This window comes from Orcinus orca, chromosome 3 (genome assembly GCF_937001465.1).
Source record: "Orcinus orca chromosome 3, mOrcOrc1.1, whole genome shotgun sequence".
NCBI classification, from domain to species: Eukaryota; Metazoa; Chordata; class Mammalia; order Artiodactyla; family Delphinidae; genus Orcinus; species Orcinus orca.
In genome coordinates, this window is record NC_064561.1 from 137,748,312 (window position 1) to 137,766,660 (window position 18,349).

Genomic DNA, 18,349 nt, shown 5'->3' on the forward strand with positions numbered 1-18,349 from the left:
ACTGAATGTATGTGGTGAGTATATATGCTTTGAACTTTTTCCAAGTAAACGTTGGGGAGGTAAGGTTTTAGGAATAGATGGCTTTAAGTCTGGTGACTAAGTGGACTTCCTTATATCTGAACTAGCTAGATTTACCTTGTCATAGTCAGTCACTCCTGGACAGCCATAGTCTTCTCCTACCTCCTGTTCCCTCTGCTACCTCCTGTTCCCTCTGCCCCTTGCCGTACAATTTACGGCTCAGAGTAGCAGAACAGAATCCCTAAACTTTAAAGGCAGGCAGATCCCACATAAAATCCAGTAGAGCCTGAGCCATGCTTGCCCAGTTTCACCTCCTAAACTCACTGTTCACAGAGGTTACCAGGCCAGAAATATTCCTGTAGGGCAGTGGTTCTTAAGGTACATTGTACATCAGAATTGGGGATCCTACATCCAGGCCATACCTCAGTATAATTAAATCACAATCTGTGGAGGTGGAACCCGGGCAGCAGGAGTTTTCAAAGTTCCCCAAGTGATTTCAGTGTGCAGACAAGTTTGAGAGCCATGGCTCTCAGGAATTTCTCCTTGGAGAAATACGATTAAGTAAGGAATAAGTCTTCACTCTCAATATCGGTCAGGGAAGGCCCCCAGGTTGTGATAGGATGCAAGCTCAGGAGGAAAAAAAGCTCCTAGGGGCTTTAGAAAAATAAAGATAGAAAACCCTTCCCCACAGCCATCCAGCTCCTACCCAGCCTGTCTGTCTGTCCTTGCCACAGTATTGCAAAACCTTCTTCTTAGTTCTAGCAGCTGTTTTGTAGACCTCAAAGGATTTTCTACATAGGCTATCATGCTGTCTGCAGATAAAGACGGTTTTACTTATTCTTTCCGATTTGGATGCCTTTTCTTTCTTTTTCTTGCCTCATTGTACTAGCTAGCCAGTACAATGTTGAATAGAAATGATGAGAGCAGATATCCTTGTCTCGTTGCTGATCTTAGGGAGAAAGTATTCAGTCTTTTATCAGATACGATGTTACCTGAGGACTTTCATAGATTCTTTTTTTAAAAAAATTAATTAATTAATATTTTTGGCTGCGTTGGGTCTTTGTTGCTGCGCATGGGCTTTCTCTAGTTGTGGCGAGCGGGGGCTACTCTTCGTTGTGGTGCGCAGGCTTCTCATTGTGGTGGCTGCTCTTGTTGCAGAGCATGGGTCCTAGGTGCACGGACTTCAGTAGTTGTGGCATGTGGGCTCAGTAGTTGTGGCTCGTGGGCTCTAGAGCGCAGGCTCAGTAGTTGTGGCACACGGGCTTAGTTGCTCCATGGCATGTGGGATCTTCCCAGACCAGGGCTCGAATCTGTGTCCCCTGCATTGGCAGGCGGATTCTTAACCACTGCACCACCAGGGAAGCCCTTCATAGATTCTTATTAGGTTGAGGAAGCTCCCTTGTATTCTCTAGTTTGTTGAGAGATTTTTTTAAAAAATCAGGAATTGGATATTGTCAAATGCTTTTTCTATTTTTTTCTCTTCCCTTATCTTAAAAAAACATTTAAAATAGAAATTTCAAACATAACAAGAGTAGACAGAATAGGAATAAAGAACCCTCATGTACCCATCATCCAGCTTGTTAAAAATGGAAATTTTCGGGCTCCAACAAAGTTCTACAGAATTAGAAAATCTTGGGGATGAGACACAGTAATCTGCATTTTAACAAGTTCTCCAGGTGATTCTGATGCATGTTAAAGTTCTAAAACCACAGCCCTAAAAGACTGAGTCTTTGAAAAGATAACTGCAATACAATTTTAAACTATAATTCTTGATTATCTTCAAATAACTATTCAGTATTCCATCTTCCAATTGTCTCCCAATTGCTTTTTAAAATTTTTAGTTTTTATCATTTTTACAGTAGGTTGAATTAGGATCTAAATAATTCCACATGCTGTGAATGGTTGATTTGTCTCAAACCTCTATGGGCTCTCCCTCCACCCCCCGCACCCCACTTCCTTGTAGTTGCAAATACCCGGTCACTTATAGACTTCCCCACATTCCAGACGTTGCCAATTGCAATTCCCCATATTTTTCCATCCTCTGCATTTCCTGTAAATCGGTAGTTGCCTCATAAAAATGAGGTATGGTCAGGTTTAGTTTCAGGTTTTTGGGCAAGAATCCTTAGTAGATGAAGCTGTGATCCTTGTCTCTTTAAAAGCTCCTGGCTAAAAGTTGATTCTAGCTATTTGCACTGCAGCTCTGTAGTTACTCTAGGTTCTGCCTCAAACCTCCTGTTCCCATCTCCTTGGGCTCTGTATTATTCCTGGCCTCGCTGGGAGGCCTGACTTGCCTCTCCTCAAGGCCTTTATCTAACATTCCTTTAGGATGTTACTTCTGGGACTTCATCATCATGCAAAGAGGAACAGGTAAGAGGCACTTTCTCCTAGAATGCTGCCCAGGTCCTCAGGAGACTCCTGGCAGGGCCTGCAGAACCCCACCTCCAGCCCTCAGCTACTCTGAGGGAGAGGATCAGATAATAATGGCATATCTGTGGTCACGCCTCTGGTGCCCCTATGCCCTGAGGGAGCTACTTTCAGGAGACCTGGAGTCAGGCCTGGCATCTGTGTTTTAAATAAGCGTCTCCAGGGTTCTGGTATGTAGACAGGCTGGAGGTTACTTCATAGCTCTGAGGAGCTATTCTCCCTCCTAATCCCTCACTGGAGCTGGGATCAAAGCTCTGCCCTGTTAATTCCAGGAGCAACCCAATCATTGACTTTTTAAAATTTATTTATTTTTTGGCTGCGTTGGGTCTTCGTTGCTGCGCGCAGGCTTTCTCTGGTTGCGGTGAGCAGAGGCTACTCTTCGTTGTGGTGCGCAGGCTTCTCATTGCGGTGGCTTCTCTTGTTGCGGAGCGTGGCCTCTAGGCGCACAGGCTTCAGTAGTTGTGGCTCGTGGGCTCTAGAGCGCAGGCTCAGTAGCTGTGGTGCACGAGCTTAGTTGCTCCGCAGCACGTGGGATCTTCTCGGACCAGGGCTCGAACCGTGTCCCCTGCAATGGCAGACGGATTCTCAACCACTGCGCCACCAGGGAAGTCCCCTATCATTGACTTTTCAGAGACAGCTGAATAAGGAAATGTAGTCAAGCGGGTTTGAATGTCTAGAAAGTCTCTCTTCAATTAAAAATTTTTTTTTTATTTTGCCATATTACATACAGTAAGATGCATTTTTTCAATGCTTTTCTTTTTTAAAAAAACTTATTTTATTTATTTATTTTTGGTGGCACTGGGTCTTTGTTGCTGTGCACGGGCTTTCTGTAGTTGAGAGCGGGGGCTACTCTTCATTGCAGTGAGCGGGCTTCTCATTGTGGTGGCTTCTCTTGTTGCGGAGCACGGGCTCTAGAGCGCAGGCTCAGTAGTTGCGGCGCTCAGGCTTAGTTGCTCTGCGGCATGTGGGATCTTCCTGGACCAGGGCTCAAATCCGTGTCCCCTGCATTGGCAGGTGGATTCTTAACCACTGCGCCACCAGGGAAGCCCCCGTTCACTTTTTATAGTTGGCTTTTGGGTTACAACGTAGATGGACTAAATTCCTGGTAATTTGTGAGGTGGCTCTTGTTCCGTCTTTAGTCTGGGGTAAACTCTTTCTTGTTTCTTTTTTTCTTACATAGTAGAAGATCCATACCAGTTATCTTTAGGCAGGTAGAGACTGGAGGTCTGCTCAGGTCCTGGTCATGTTTTGTTTCTTGATTGGGGTGCTGGTTACAAGGATGTGTTCAGTTAGTGAAAATTTCTCAAACCCTATACAGATAATGAGTGCTTTTCTCCATATGTTATAACCCAATAAAAAGTTGAAAGAAAGAAAAGAAAAATATCTGTGTCAGAAATAAACAAAGAAAAATATAAAGTAATCATCAGTAAGGACAAAATGCTTAAAATAACTTTGTTTTTTATATCCAAGCCAGTTTCAATTACTTGCCTCTGAAAGAAAATAAGAGTGGCAGTGTCGTAGGCGAACACAATAACCACTGTTGCCTTTGTTAGCCCTTCAAGATAGCCCAACACATAACAGACACCCTGCCCCAGCTCACAGACCTTCCTTGTTCCCCAACTGCTTTTACCTCACAATCGCATTTTCATCCTGCTCTGGCTTGGTGCTGCCACCCACTGTCCTACCTCTGACTCTCTGGGCTCTTGTGTTTGTTTGTGGTCCATGGGCCTTGGCTCCCAGGGTCCTCTGCTGCTGCTGCCAGGAGTAGGAGATTCCCTGTTAAGTATCTTACCTCTGCCCTGGGCACCTTACTACTTACAAGCACCTGGCTGTGAGACCAGGCAGCAGTGTCTTCTAAAAGTTCTGCACATTCTTCTCCTCCTCCACCTTTTTTTTTTTTTTTTTTGGTAAATTGAATTCTTTGGGGGCTATCCTAAGTATATTTGCTATTTCAGGGACCATTTGTGATGAATCTTTTAAAAGTGCAGATAATTTTATCTTACCTTTAGATTTTTCTTAAAACTGAGCTTAGGGGCTATGGGTCAGACAGCTGATGTACTGATACCAGAATGTATCATTTAACTATTGGTTTGCTACCTGAAAGTTCAATAACATGTAATGATTTGTAATTCTGCTGAGGTGAAAACTTGAATCTTGAGCCTTTGACAGTGAAATAGAGGAGAAAGTCTTTGATGAATGCCCAGAGTTGAAGCCTCTAGGGAGGGAACCAAGAGAGTGGGATAATCCCCTAACTGAGCTATCCCTGGCCCAGGACAGGCTGAGGAATCACAAAGATGAAGTGCCCAGAGCGGGCAGACAAGCCTAGACTCAGAGGTGAAGCAGCAGGTTTTTTTTTTTTTTTTTTTTTAAGAGCTAGAACAAACAGTTAATTCTCACTACTATCTTATTCTATTTAACCTTACACACATTTCTTTGTATGGAAACAAGAACTACACATCTAAGAAATATTCTAAACCCCGCAACAAAGTGGATATTGTGGAAGTTTATCAAAAAGATAATGTTAATTTTAAGGTGACTTTAAAGATGTTTGGTGACAACAGGAGGATAGTTCAAAAATAAGTTAATTTGTTGTACAACAAATGGCTTCTCTGTTAAAGTGTTTGGTCTTTATGAAGATAAATGAGACATATAATTTTTTAGGCTGTCATGGGGCAAGGTAAATTTAAATTTACCTTATAAGAACCAACAGAAGTTTTCTATTGAAGCAGCAGGTTTGAGGGCCAGAGAAACTTGTCAGTCAGGGTAGTGAGCTGAAGGGCTGAAATGGGACAGTGAAGGCCTCTGTTCTTCTCTCTATATTCTTCCTTCCTCAAAGTCCTCATTTACCTGTAGGTCTTCAACTTCCCCAACTCTACCCTGCCCTTTTCATCCAATATTTTCAACCATGAGTCACCTCTATTTGGATGTTACACTGTCAGTCGAAGGCTGCATATCCAAATTCCAGCTTCTTTTGGCTTTTAGCATTTATGAGGAATAAGTCCATTGACTTGGATCATTCTGAAATACAACTATAGCATAATATTGTCCCCATAAGATACATAAACACAAACAGGAGAGAATATCAAAGTCACATTGGACATGAGATCCTAGGGGTTGGCTAGGCTCATGTACAAGCTGGATGACATTCTCTTGCATACCAGCCTCCAAGGTGGGAGTTTTAAAGTTTTGCCTCATCAAAATTAGAAATATGTACATGGATCTTTGGAGTTGCTGGTAAGGAGTCAAAACCATAAATCACCCGTGGAATCTAGGTACCTAGGATTTTAAACAAGCTACCTTGGTGATTCTTGTCTCTAGGATCTTCCTCTTCGAATCCTATGTTCCTTGGCCAGACAAATGTTCATTTAAAAAATATTGTTTTTCTATCATATCACTTTCTTAGATGTAGAGAATTATACTTAGCCATAGCAACACAGAGGCATGGCTGTGATATGCCAGAAACTGAACCTGTGTCCAAATATGAGAAACCATTCAGTTAGGTCCTTGCTAAAGATTTTCTTAATCTAACTTCAAACTATAATGGTGTGATTGTGAGGTGGCAGGAAGTCTGTGTGCATGTGTGTGTGTGTGCACGTGTGTGTGTATGCATGTGCACGATTATAACACAAGGCATGGGGTATGGATTGTATTGGGTTGGCCAAAAAGTTCGTTCGGGTTTTTCTGTAACATCTTATGGAAAAACCCGAACAAACTTTTTGGCCAACCCAATATCTTCCCAGACTCAAAAGGGAGAAGCAAGAATGGATAATCCTTTAACAATAAGACCTACCAGAATAGTAGGTTCAGCAGCAAATTGTATAGGTTAAATTGAAAATATAAAAGTTAGCTATTATATCAAAGAGTACATACCTATAAGAAATACACATAGATAAAATGAATTGAATCCATCTTTAGGAGATGAATAACTTTTTTTTTTTTTTTTTGGTTGATCTGGGTCTTAGTTGCGGCAGGTGGGCTCCTTAGTTGTAGCATGAGGGCTCCCCAGTTGTGACATGTGAACTCTTAGTTGAAGCATGCATGTGGGAGCTAGTTCCCGGACCAGGGATTGAACCCAGACCCCCTGCAGTGGGAGCATGGAGTCTTATCCACTGCACCGCTTAGTTTCACTTGCTCATTCATTTATTCATTCAACAAATATTTGTGGAATGTCACTATGTGCCAAGCACTGTACCAACCAAATTTATTTATTTTTCCTGCAAGTGTATTGCAACAGTATCCCTAACTGGTTTTCCTGCTTCCACTCCATACCTACACCCATTCCAATCCATTATCCACACAATGGCAAGAGTGCTGCTTAAAAAAACCTATTTAACATCTTGACACACTCAAAACTTTTTAATACATTTGCAACAAATTCAGAGTAGAATCCAAATCCTGTGGCTCATAATGTGGCCTCAGAAGCCCCTTTCCACTCTGTATTCAACCCCATCTCCTCTTCTCTCCCTTTCACGCACCCCATTCCAGTAACACTGGCCCCCTTCCCGTATTCCCTGGACGTGGCAAGTATGTGTCCACCTCAGGCTTTCACATGGGTTGTTGCTCCACTGGCTTGGAAGGTCCTCCCTTAGACAGCTATCCCTCTATTCCACTCAGATTGTCTACCCAATGTCACTTCATCAGACAGAACTTTCCCGACCACCTGAGCCAAAACAGCATCCACTCCCTCCACCCTCCTCTCTTTCTTCTTCTACTTTTCTTCCCAGCACCCAATTACCACCTGATATATTATATATATTTTTATGTATTTTAGTTAGCTTGTCATCCCTTTCCCCACTAGGATGTCAGCTTCTGGAAATGAGAACTTTGTTTTATTTACTTCAGTATTTCAGTGATTGGAACAGTGCCTGCCACATAGTTGGTACTCATACATACTTGTTGAATAAATTAATGAATGAATATAAATTCTCTATTTCTTTGGGACATTTATTTTTTAAATACTGAAATAAAAATATTATTCAACAGTTTCAATGAAATAGTATGGTTTTATGTTTTCCATATATTTTTATCATTTCTTCTTCACCCATACCCCAAAGAATATGATGTCCCTATTAGTGAATAGGGTTAATACAACCTCTGGGGGAACATTTCCTAATAGAACAGTGACAGTACAGACCAAGAGCCATGGAAATCAAGTCACAGATATTACAACTTTTAAGAACCTTGGCAAATAGACAGTCTTGATGGCTTAAATGCCAACAAACACAACTGAATGTAGTTGTAGTACAATCTGAAAGGCTCAAGTTGAATGTAGGAACTGAGTGACTTGGGTTTCAGCAGAGGAGTTCTTTCAAAATGACCCATCCAACTGGCTGGGAGACCTGTCAGGCAGCAGCAGAACTGCATGTAGCAGTCAGGAATCCCCTGGGGAGTGAGGGCACCACTCCCAACTCTTCCCTACTGGGCATGATTGAGAAACACAGCTTCCAACCCCACAATATACTTGAGGCCTATGTTGCTTTCTTGCACCATAGCTTGGAACTTCCTAATATCAGTGACAAGTCAGGTGGTGATGGTGAAACTGCCCATTCTCAATGTGCTAATACTCACTTTATAAAGATGTTCTGAGGCTGAGGCAAAGCTTCTACAGGATCTTGATGGCCTTACCATCATGGTATATATGCCAAGAAGAGTATGAACAGCAATTTATTAAAATTGCTTCCACTGTGAATGTGGAAATAATTTTTTTTTCTTTTTTTTGTGGTACGCGGGCCTCTCACTGTTGTGGCCTCTCCCGTTGCGGAGCACAGGCTCGGGACGCGCAGGCTCAGCGGCCATGGCTCACGGGCCTAGCCACTCCGCGGCATGTGGGATCTTCCCGGACCGGGGCATGAACCCGTGTCCCCTGCATCGGCAGGCGGACTCTCAACCACTGCGCCACCAGGGAAGCCCTTTCCTCAGGTTTTTATGAAACTCATTCCTAGGAATGATCATTTGGATAAACTTATGAAAGGTTTCTATCCTTCTCCCCCCTCCTGAAATGTGTCTTTGCATAAATATAAATGTGAAACTCTACTTTACATTTGGAAAGTATCCTTTTTGATTTGTGAAGGCATTAGTAAAAACCGACCAACTAAGCAATCAAACCAAAGCAAACCAAACTCCACAGGCTTTGGCAGCAGAAGGTATAGGTTCAGTTCCAAGTTCCGTCAATTACTGGCTGTGGGACACTAAACCTCTCTAGTTAAGCAAGTCACTTAGTCTCTGAAGTTTAGCTTCCTCAGCAGTAGGATGGGATTATCCATATTTGCATATCCATATGGTTCTGAGGATTAAATGAGATAATGTGACAAAGCTTTGCAAGCAGCTTTACAACTGTAAGGACTGTAATTTATTTCTTAGAAGTAGTGGGTAACTCTTTCCAAAAAGGAACTGAGTCAACTTACGATGTATTTATAGAATACCATAGAATACATAGAAAATAAATGTAGAAAAATGAAATAATGCACCATTATATTCTTTATAGTTGTTAATCTATCAAACAAAAAAATAAACTAGCATTTTTTTGTGCTTATTCAACTGGGGTGCCTATGGATTTGGAAGGAAGATTGTGGTATGCTCAGGCATGGAGCTGTAGAATCCATGTAGAATTGGAACTGTAGAATCCAACTGTAGAATCCAACTGTAGGATCTCCCTCCTGCTTCAATTTTATTTGAGTAAGTTAAAACATTTTTACATTAAAACAAAGTTATATATTAATTTTTAATTGAGTGTTTACTATGTATCAGATACTGTTTTTGGAACTGGAGTACAGTGGGAAACAAGAGGTCCTTGATCTCATGGAGTTTATAGTCTAGACAGAGCAATCGTTCACAACTGGATCAGGGTCAATATTCTTTATTCTGCTGAAATGAAATGCACAGGTAACCAACCTACACATAATTAAAATTAACATTTTTTTATATAATGATGAAATAAAAAGGAAGTAATTCATAATAAAGCCATATTCATTTCAAAATTTAAATAAATACCTAAGCATGATTATATCAGAAAGATATAATGAGATAGGCAAGTACTTGCATCTACTTATAAAAATTAATTTGGGGGACTTCCCTGGTGGCACAGTGGTTAAGAATCTGCCTGCCAATGCAGGGGACACGGGTTCGAGCCCTGGTCCAGGAAGATCCCACATGGCGTGGAGCAACTAAGCCCGTGCACCACAACTACTGAGCCTGTGCTCTAGAGCCTGCGTGCCACAACTACTGAAGCCTGCGCGCCTGAAGCCCGTGTGCCTAGAGCCTGTGCTCCGCAACAAAAACCACCGCAATGAGAAGCCCGCACAATGCAACGAAGAGTAGCCCCCGCTTGCCACAACTAGAGAAAGCCTGCATGCAGCAACGAAGCCCCAATGCAGCCAAAAATAAATAAATAAAAATTAATTTGGATTGAAGAGAAGTAAAGGTAAAGTCAACTGAATATTCTTGTCATTCTTCCTTTATATTTGACATTTGAAATAAGGACTAAATAAGTATACAGCACCTGTATGCATAATTCCCTTGAATTCAAGAGTTGCAGATACAGGATGACACAGATACATGTCTCAAATACCATTAGCTGCGTTGCCATTACTGATGCTCTTGTGACATGGTGAGCAAGTTTTGGTACAATCCCAAATGGGACAGGGTATGATATTCCTGGAAACTTCAGTGTGTACTCTAGCCGGCCAAAACTACTTTTTATTTTACATGTAAAACAGAGTTAGGTTCTAGGCTCAGATAATAACAAACAGGTTATTCACTTACCTGAATGTCCAGTGGACAATAAAAAGGCATGTAGAACATGGGCCAATTGTAGATTGTGTGGCCTGACTTAAGCACCAGAAGACATCTAGCTCCCCTGGCCCCTGCCCACAAAATACCAGTACTGGCCTTCCTACCTTTTAGAAGATCAGAAAACAACCTCAATGCCTAAAGGCCCCAAATGCTCCCAGAAGCTGGAACCCCTTCATTTGACAACCATCATTGTAGAAGTAGAAAAGAAGAAAATAAGTAATTCTAGTTACAGGTAAGTGCTCAGAAGGAAATAAAACAGTACAAGAGTAGGGTGGGCGTGTCAGGCTTCTCTATACAGGAAGGTCAAGGAAGGCTTTTCTAAGGTTGGCAGCATTATGAACTGAGACCTGAATGGTGAGATGGAGACGGCCTTGCAAAGAGCTGAGGAAAGAACATTCCCAGCAGGGGAACCAAGCGGACTGTGAGGTTTGAATGGAAAGAGGACCACTGTGGCTGAAACATAGGTCAGAAAGGCAGAAAGCACTGGCATTTTAGGGCAGAGAGAAGGTGAGCAATTTCCCAGTTGATTTATGTGATGCTGAAAGACTGGTAGATGATCAGCTGTCTAATTTAAACTACATTTACAAAGACTGTCTTTGTGGCCTCTGATATGTAGATCATTGGGAGATACGCCTTTCCAGAAAAAGGAACTATCTTGTCTTTGGCTCATGACCAACTCTTGGGAAAATGCTCAGGAAGCAGGGCATGATGGCTTGTATCTGATCACAGTTCCACCACTGTGGCAGGTGCTGACAGTCCCCAGATGGACAAGGCTCTGAAATTTCTCCTTCTGTCACTTGTGCCCCATGGGTGTCCCTTGCCAAGGACAAGCAATATTTCTTCCATGGAGTTTAGAGGTCCAGAAAAAAGAAAAAGTTCTGATAAGGATTGGAAGTAAAAAAATATCTTTATTGCTTTTTTCTGATGACAAAAGTAATACATATGTATCATCTCAGGAATTTTTGGGGCTTTCTAAAATGCAGCTAAATACATATCTAAGGCAGCAAATGCAGCAAGAGTATTAACAAAGGGTGGGAATCTGATCCTTTCCTTATCTCTTACTTATGATATCTCATCCTGAATGGTTGCTGAGGTGATGACATATGAACTTGGAACTTGTAGGCATAGAGTGGTGACCTCATTTATCCCTTTGAACAATTGCAAATCACACCGTCAATTCCTAGGGGGAAAATTCTGAGCAGCAAAATGAACTCAGAGCCCTGTGGCATAGGACTGAAAATTTCAGTCAGATCCAAAAAACAAAGAACTCAAATTCCAGGGAAAGACTACTTTACCAGAAGAACAACACAGGAAGCTGAATGGGGCTCTTTTCCAGCTCTTTGTTGTTGTTACACGCTGTCGACACTCCCTGTGGCCAAGAGCTCTTATCTAGTTTTTACATGTCCCTCCACTTGAAGAGGCTGTCCCCTCGCTTCCTTTCACTACCCACTTCTCCCAATCTTCGCCGCACCACCAGGTTCACGGTGCACTTGGAAGGACGGACAGGGATTTGCCTCTCCAGTCCAACCGGCTTTCGGTCACTGAATTACACACGTTCATCGACCCTTCTGCGGAGACTGCTTGCGTGTGCGCGGGGTGGGCGAGGGTGGGCCGCGGACTCCACCCCTGGCGGTTGTGAACCTACTGCCGCCCCGCAGCAGGAGGTCGCGGAGGAGACGCCCACCGCCCCCTCCGTCGGGCCCCGGCGGCCCCGCCCCGCAGTTCCCGTCACGTGCCGCCGCACCGCCCAATCAGCGCCTGCAGCGCGTGGGCTCGGGATTCAAACTGCGGCGCCTAGGACTCTCCGGGACCTGCGTTGGTGTGGCCGCGGCCGCCGCTGCGTGCGGGCCATGGAGCACTGCATCGTGGGGCCCGGGCCATACCGGGCCACCAGGCTGGTGAGTGTGCATACCGGGATCTGGGCGAAGCGAGGCCCCGGCCTGAGTGCCGACTGCGTACTCGTCAGTCTTCGCTTCTCCAGGGCAGGCCGGGCCTGGGTCTGGAGGCGGGACATGTTTCGGGTCGGGCGGCGGTATTCTGGACGACGCTCAAAGAAAGGCTAACCGGGCCTGGGGTCCAGCCCGTCCAGGCTGGGCGCAGCTTCGACCCCGAGACGTTGGCTGGGTTCTCGCCAATCAACGGCGCCTCCCTGTTTAAAGCGTCCGGAAGACCAGGGTGACACCCCTCTCCCCTCTCCTGTCCTCCGGAATCCAACGCCCCAGTCCGTAACTTTAGGGCCACCCGCCGCCTGGAGCGTGTCTCCGTCCCGAGTGTCACTTGTGGTGACTCTTGAGGTTCTTTCTAACGGTGCCCAGAACAGAGGTGGATCGTCCTGGCCACGTTTCCGGCTCCTGACGTTTCTTTTTCTGTGAGCACCGACCTAAATGAGGAGGGTGGGCCCGGACTTAATGGTTTGAAAGAGCCTTTGCAGACCCTGGTTCAGGGTGCTGACTGTTTTCCTGGGAGAAGAGCTTTGGTAATCAGAGTTCTGAGGCGTACTTGATTTCTTTGTGACCTGGAGCAAGTGGTTTTAGCGATTTCATAATGGAGTAAGTGGCGATAATTTGGTAATGTCTAGAGTAAGTTTTAGACAACTTTCTATGAAAGCTTAAAGGTGATTTGGGAGGAAAGGACTGCTCTCCTTGGTCTGTCAACACTTCTCTTGTCCCCAGCTAACTTGGGAATTAGGCTCCTTGTTCTATGCACCCTAAGGGATATCCAGGAAAAGGTGAGAACAGGATGGAAGGAGTTATTGTAGTCATCTTTGCAAACAATGTACTACAGACACCCATAATGATTCATTCATTGAAAAAAAATTAAACACATATAAATTTAGGTTTTCCTTTGGACCTGCCTCTAAGAGGTATGGATGCTGGTAGCAGGGAACAAATAGGATTTTATAAAACCTCTTTTCATATCTGCTTCCACTTCACAGTTGCCTCTACCACTTGAAACCATCTGGGGTCAAGGCTATTGGTAGGTACATCTTTTTTTTTTTTTTTTTTTTTAACATCTTTATTGGAGTATAATTGCTTTACAATGGTGTGTTGGTAGGTCCACCGTTAAGGATGAGATACAGGTTGTGCCTTATCAGGGACTTTCAAAAACTTTACTATTCTTTGTGGAGGGAAAATAACACTCCCCTACTGCCAATTTATTCACAGCACTAATGCAGGGGAAATAGAGAGAGACTCTGGATCTTGGGGTAACCAGTTCTCATTCTTCCAGCTTTAGACTAAAAAAATAAATTACATGATAATTGGAACTGTTTTTTAATCTCATTCACAGAATTGTTTGAAGTACCACATTTTATAAATGCAGAGTGCCTATGTGAAAGGCATTCTTGATTCTGAGTCACGTTAAAATATTATCAAAGGAATTTACAAAGAAAAGTACCCTGCTCTTCAGAAGTCTTCAGTCCCCAAGAAGTGATATTCGAGTCAGATTTAGCCAAGACTGATCAAGTTAAGTAGGAAATTAAATATGTGAATAATTAATGAAAATACCTAAATATCACCAGAATTTCCTAGGTAGTCAATTCAGTTCTCAACTTTATTCTATTTGAGAATCTTGATCGTAAACTAAGATTTTTGAAAACACAGAAAACAATAGCCATTTTTTTAAGTGAATATTACTGATTTATCAGTGATCTCTGTAGTCATTACAGGTACTTTCCCCTCATTGTAAAATCTCTGTTTCCCTGAACATAATTCAGTTGTGCTTTACAGCTTTCTTTAATCAGTTAAATCATAAAGTTTGTGATTAGTCCTCTGTACTTATCTGCCCCAGCTCGCCTTTCCTCCCGGCTCCCAGCTTAGCATTTCCATCTTCTCCCAACATCATCCTCAACCTAATCTTCAGGAAAAGCTTGGGAAAAACCTATTGGTACACAAAGAGCAGGCGTTTACTTCCTCCTTTCATGGCTCACTATACTTTCTCAAACCATGTACAGCTCCATTTTCTAAGACACCAAAGTCTTATCTGAAAATAGCATTTTATGAACTAGGTAAATTTCTATGCCCAAAATAAAATGACAGACACTGTAAGTCAATTCATGGTGAATATGGAAGCTAATTAGCAACTTATTCATCTTCACTGAAATAGCTTTCATTTTAACCCACATATGAAATAGTTCATTAGTTAAAAAGAAATAATGAGAGGGCTTCCCTGGTGGCAGAGTGGTTAAGAATCCACCTGCCAATGCAGGGGACATGGGTTCAAGCCCTGGTCCGGGAAGGTCCAACATGCCACGGAGCAACTAAGCCTGTGCGCCACAACTACTGAGCCTACGCTGTAGAGCCCACGAGCCACAACTACTGAGCCCACATGACACAACTACTGAAGCCTGTGCGCCTAGAGCCCGTGCTCTGCAACAAGAGAAACTACGACAATGAGAAGCCCTTGCACCGCAACGAAGAGTAGCCTCTGCTCACCACAACTAGAGAAAGCCCGTGCGCAGCGATGAAGACCCAACACAGCCAAAAATAAATAAAAAAAAAAAAAAGAAAAAGAAATAATGAGAAAGACAATTGCTTTTTCTGAAACTGCTTAAATCTACTGATCCTTTCTTTGAACTTAGTTCTGAGTTGTCTGTATCTTCTGATGCAACTAGTAAACTTTAAAAGACTTACAGCCATCATTGAATCTGAGAGTTTGAATGGACTCTAAAGATTATGTAGTCCAATTCCCTCATTTTATTGAGGTGTAAAGGGGTGAACTGACTTGACCAAGTTCACACTGCCAGTACAAGTACTGGCAAGTACTGGCAAGTACTGGCAAGTACATCTAGATCTAGCGTTTGTTTGCCTCTGAAGTCCCTGGCCAGGTGCTATATCATAATATTTTTGATATTAAGAAGTAAAGAAATGGAATAAATATTCAAGAGAAAAGAATAGGAAGCACATTTCAACACTCAGTATTTGTCATGTTAAGCAAAAACAGTTGTATGATTTTTTTTAATATAAATTTATTTATTTTTATTTTTATCTTTGGCTTTGTTGGGTCTTTGTTGCTGCATGCCGGCTTTCTCTAGTTGTGGCGAGTGGGGTCTCCTCTTCCTTGTGGTGCGTGGGCTTCTCATTCTCTTGTTGCGGAGCACTGGCTCTAGGCACATGGCCTTCAGTAGTTGTGGCACGGGGGCTCGGCAGTTGTGGCTTGCGGGCTTTAGAGCGCAGGCTCAGTAGTTGTGGAGCACGGGCTTAGTTGCTCCACGGTATGTGGGATCTTCCTGGACCAGGGCTCGAACACCGTGTCCCCTGCATTGGCAGGTGGATTCTTAACCACTGCGCCACCAGGGAAGCCCCAGTTGTATGATTCTTTATGCCTTAAACTAGGGGTTTGAAATAAACAAAAAATGTTTTTTAATCACAAAACAAATCTGTTTTGTCCCCTTTGCTATAAAGATTGTCTCGTAATACGTCGTTGAAACAATCACATTCTCAAGCTCTATCTGGTTCTTTGTTGACGTAGGATATTTTCTTTCTAAATGTTACTGAGGATAGTGAGTTATTTTAAAGATAACTTTTTCTTTCTTGGCAGAGTAGCCAAATAATGACTGAATTATTTTTGGAAATACGTGGGAGCAGAGATCACGGTCCTTGCTAGGTTTTGAAAATCTAAAGTGTCTCATGGATTGAGTAAATATCCTAACGTTAAATGCTATTAAAAATCAAAATAAATAAATTCAAAATTCTTTTTATGAGTTTTTCTAAAAAAGTGATATGAGGCTTTGATAAGGATGTCTTCTTAGAAAATTTCTAGTGTAAAATGAAAACTAGCTATCACCAGAATAGCTAAAAAACCAATCAGAATCCTAATAGATTTTTTTCCCCCCTGTGTGGGGATGCATTGAGTAGAAAGCTCATACAGAAGAGTAAAAGTGGAGGAATTAAAAGGTTTTAAAAAAGATGACTATAGGTGACTTTGACCTACCAGAAATTTAAATTTAGTATTAATAGACTGTAATCACACCAGTGTAGTATTGTTCAGGAATAGACAAACAGCTCAGTGGGATTAAAAAAAAAAAAGAGTTCAGAAACAGAATCAAGGACTTCCCTGGTGGTGCAGTGGTTAAGAATTTGCCTGCCAGTGCAGGCGAGCCCGGGTTCGAGCCCTGGTCCAGGAAGATACCACATGCCACGGAGCAACTAAGCCCGTGCACCACAACTACTGAAGCCCGCGCACCTAGAGCCTGTGCTCCGCAACAAGAGAAGCCACCGCAATGAGAAGCCCACGCACTGCAACAAAGAGTAGCCCCCGCTCGCCACAACTAGAGAAAGCCTGTGTGCAACAACGAAGGCCCAATGCAGCCAAAATAAATAAATAAATAAAATTAATTAAAAAACAAACAAAAAAACCAAAATAAAAAGTTAAAAAGTAAAAAAATAATAATAAAGTAAAACATTAACAGTTTCAAAGTTCGTTCATAGCTAGCTATTAAAAAAAAAAAGAAAGAAACAGAATCAAGAAAGGTAGTATGTAAGGTAGCTTACTATTTCAGTTTAGTGAGAGAAGGGTAGCATAATTGACTCTCCATTTGGGAGAAAATAGAGTTGGAGATCTCCTCCCCACAACATAAAAAATTTCAGTTGAAGATTCAAATATTAAAATCCCTGTAAAATATTAAAAGAAAAATTTGATAAGTATTTTTAATATCTCAGGATAGGGAAACTTTCCCAATTGAGGGAGTAAACCCTGAAGCTATAAAGATAAGAAGATATATTTGTTTTCTTAAAACAATATAATCATCAGTGAAACCTTTATATAGCTAGAGACCAAATAAACAAATTGATAAGTCAGGGGAAAACATTCCTAAAATATTTGAAAAAGGATTAATATTCCCTATTTATATTCATTCAACATGTATTTATTAAACATATGTACTGTATGTCAGGCACTGTCCTCAGTTGTGGGGATACTGAACTGAGCAAAATAGAGTAACTTTCCTGACTTCTATGCACTTAGATTCAAATTCTAGATTTAAACAGTTCTTAAAATTAAGTAAAAGATAGAGAAAGACAACCCAGAAGAAAAATGGCAAGTCTCAAATGAAGAAATAAAAATGACTGAAGATAAAGGCAGGAAAATACAAACAAAATATAAAGATACCATTTCTTGTGTGTAGATTGGCAGACAGAAGAATGATAATATCTAGGAATGGCCAGAGGTAAGGCAGCAGGCTCATACAGCATTGCTGGGAGTGTGAATTGCTACAACTGGTTTAAATAAGCTGATACCCTTTAGAAATCTGTTCTATCAAAAATAAATAAATAAAAGAATTGATACGTTAGGTTATGTAAACAAGGATATACTTGTGAAACAACAAACTGGAAACAGCTGCATGCCCATTAGTTGGAAAATGGTTGAATAAATTATGGAACTCATTCATTCATAAAATGGGCTATATCTATAGGTACTGACACAAAAATATCCTGGTATGTTTAATGCAAAAGCAAGTTGTAGGATAATATGTACAATATGGTTGATCTCATTTCTTCAAAAAGGAAGCAAACAGCGACAGTGATAATAAACAATACATACATACAAAGGGAAGGATTCTATATAGTGTATGTATGATTAATAGATATGTGGGATTGGAGAGAGACAGGGCAGAGTTTTTTGTATATATTTCTGCATTTAATTTGTTACAGTGTGCATTATTCTGTAATTAAAGTGACAGTAGAGGAACTGCTAACCAGCTTGAGTCAAATAACAGGCATATTTACTTATATTTTGAAATATTGGGCCCCAGAGAGCCGTATATTCATTCTTTTATTAAGTAATGCATAAAGTACTATGCATTAAATTTATCAATCAACCTAAAATAAATAAAACTCTTTTTTTTATTAACTCTTCTTTCCTCCCCATCTCCCAACATATATTAATCAGGACTGAAATGCAAGGTTGGTGTCAGCAGAGAATTGAAAAAAAGACCCAAACAGCTAATGTTTAAAAATATGTGGAAATTGTTTAAAGCTATGTTGAAGTTTGTAGGTTCTTGTTATAATGAAATGACCACTCGAGAAGGAGAGCATAGAGCAGGTTTCCAGATCTTATTATGAGACTAAATACCTGAGTGACATGTGCCAACTTGCCTGTCCTCTTTGGATCTTAATTT

The 18,349-nt window shown here is 41.7% G+C and overlaps 1 protein-coding gene across 1 annotated transcript in view; it reads left to right on the forward strand.

The window, feature by feature from the left end:
• The first annotated feature begins 12,003 nt into the window (after positions 1-12,003).
• Positions 12,004-18,349, forward strand: part of DEPDC1B (DEP domain containing 1B) — a 103,796-nt gene continuing 97,450 nt past the window's right edge. The window contains exon 1 of the mRNA XM_049707927.1: positions 12,004-12,131. Within this exon, the coding sequence (XP_049563884.1) occupies positions 12,084-12,131 (48 nt within the window). The 5' untranslated portion in view covers positions 12,004-12,083. The remainder of the gene's footprint in view (positions 12,132-18,349) is intronic.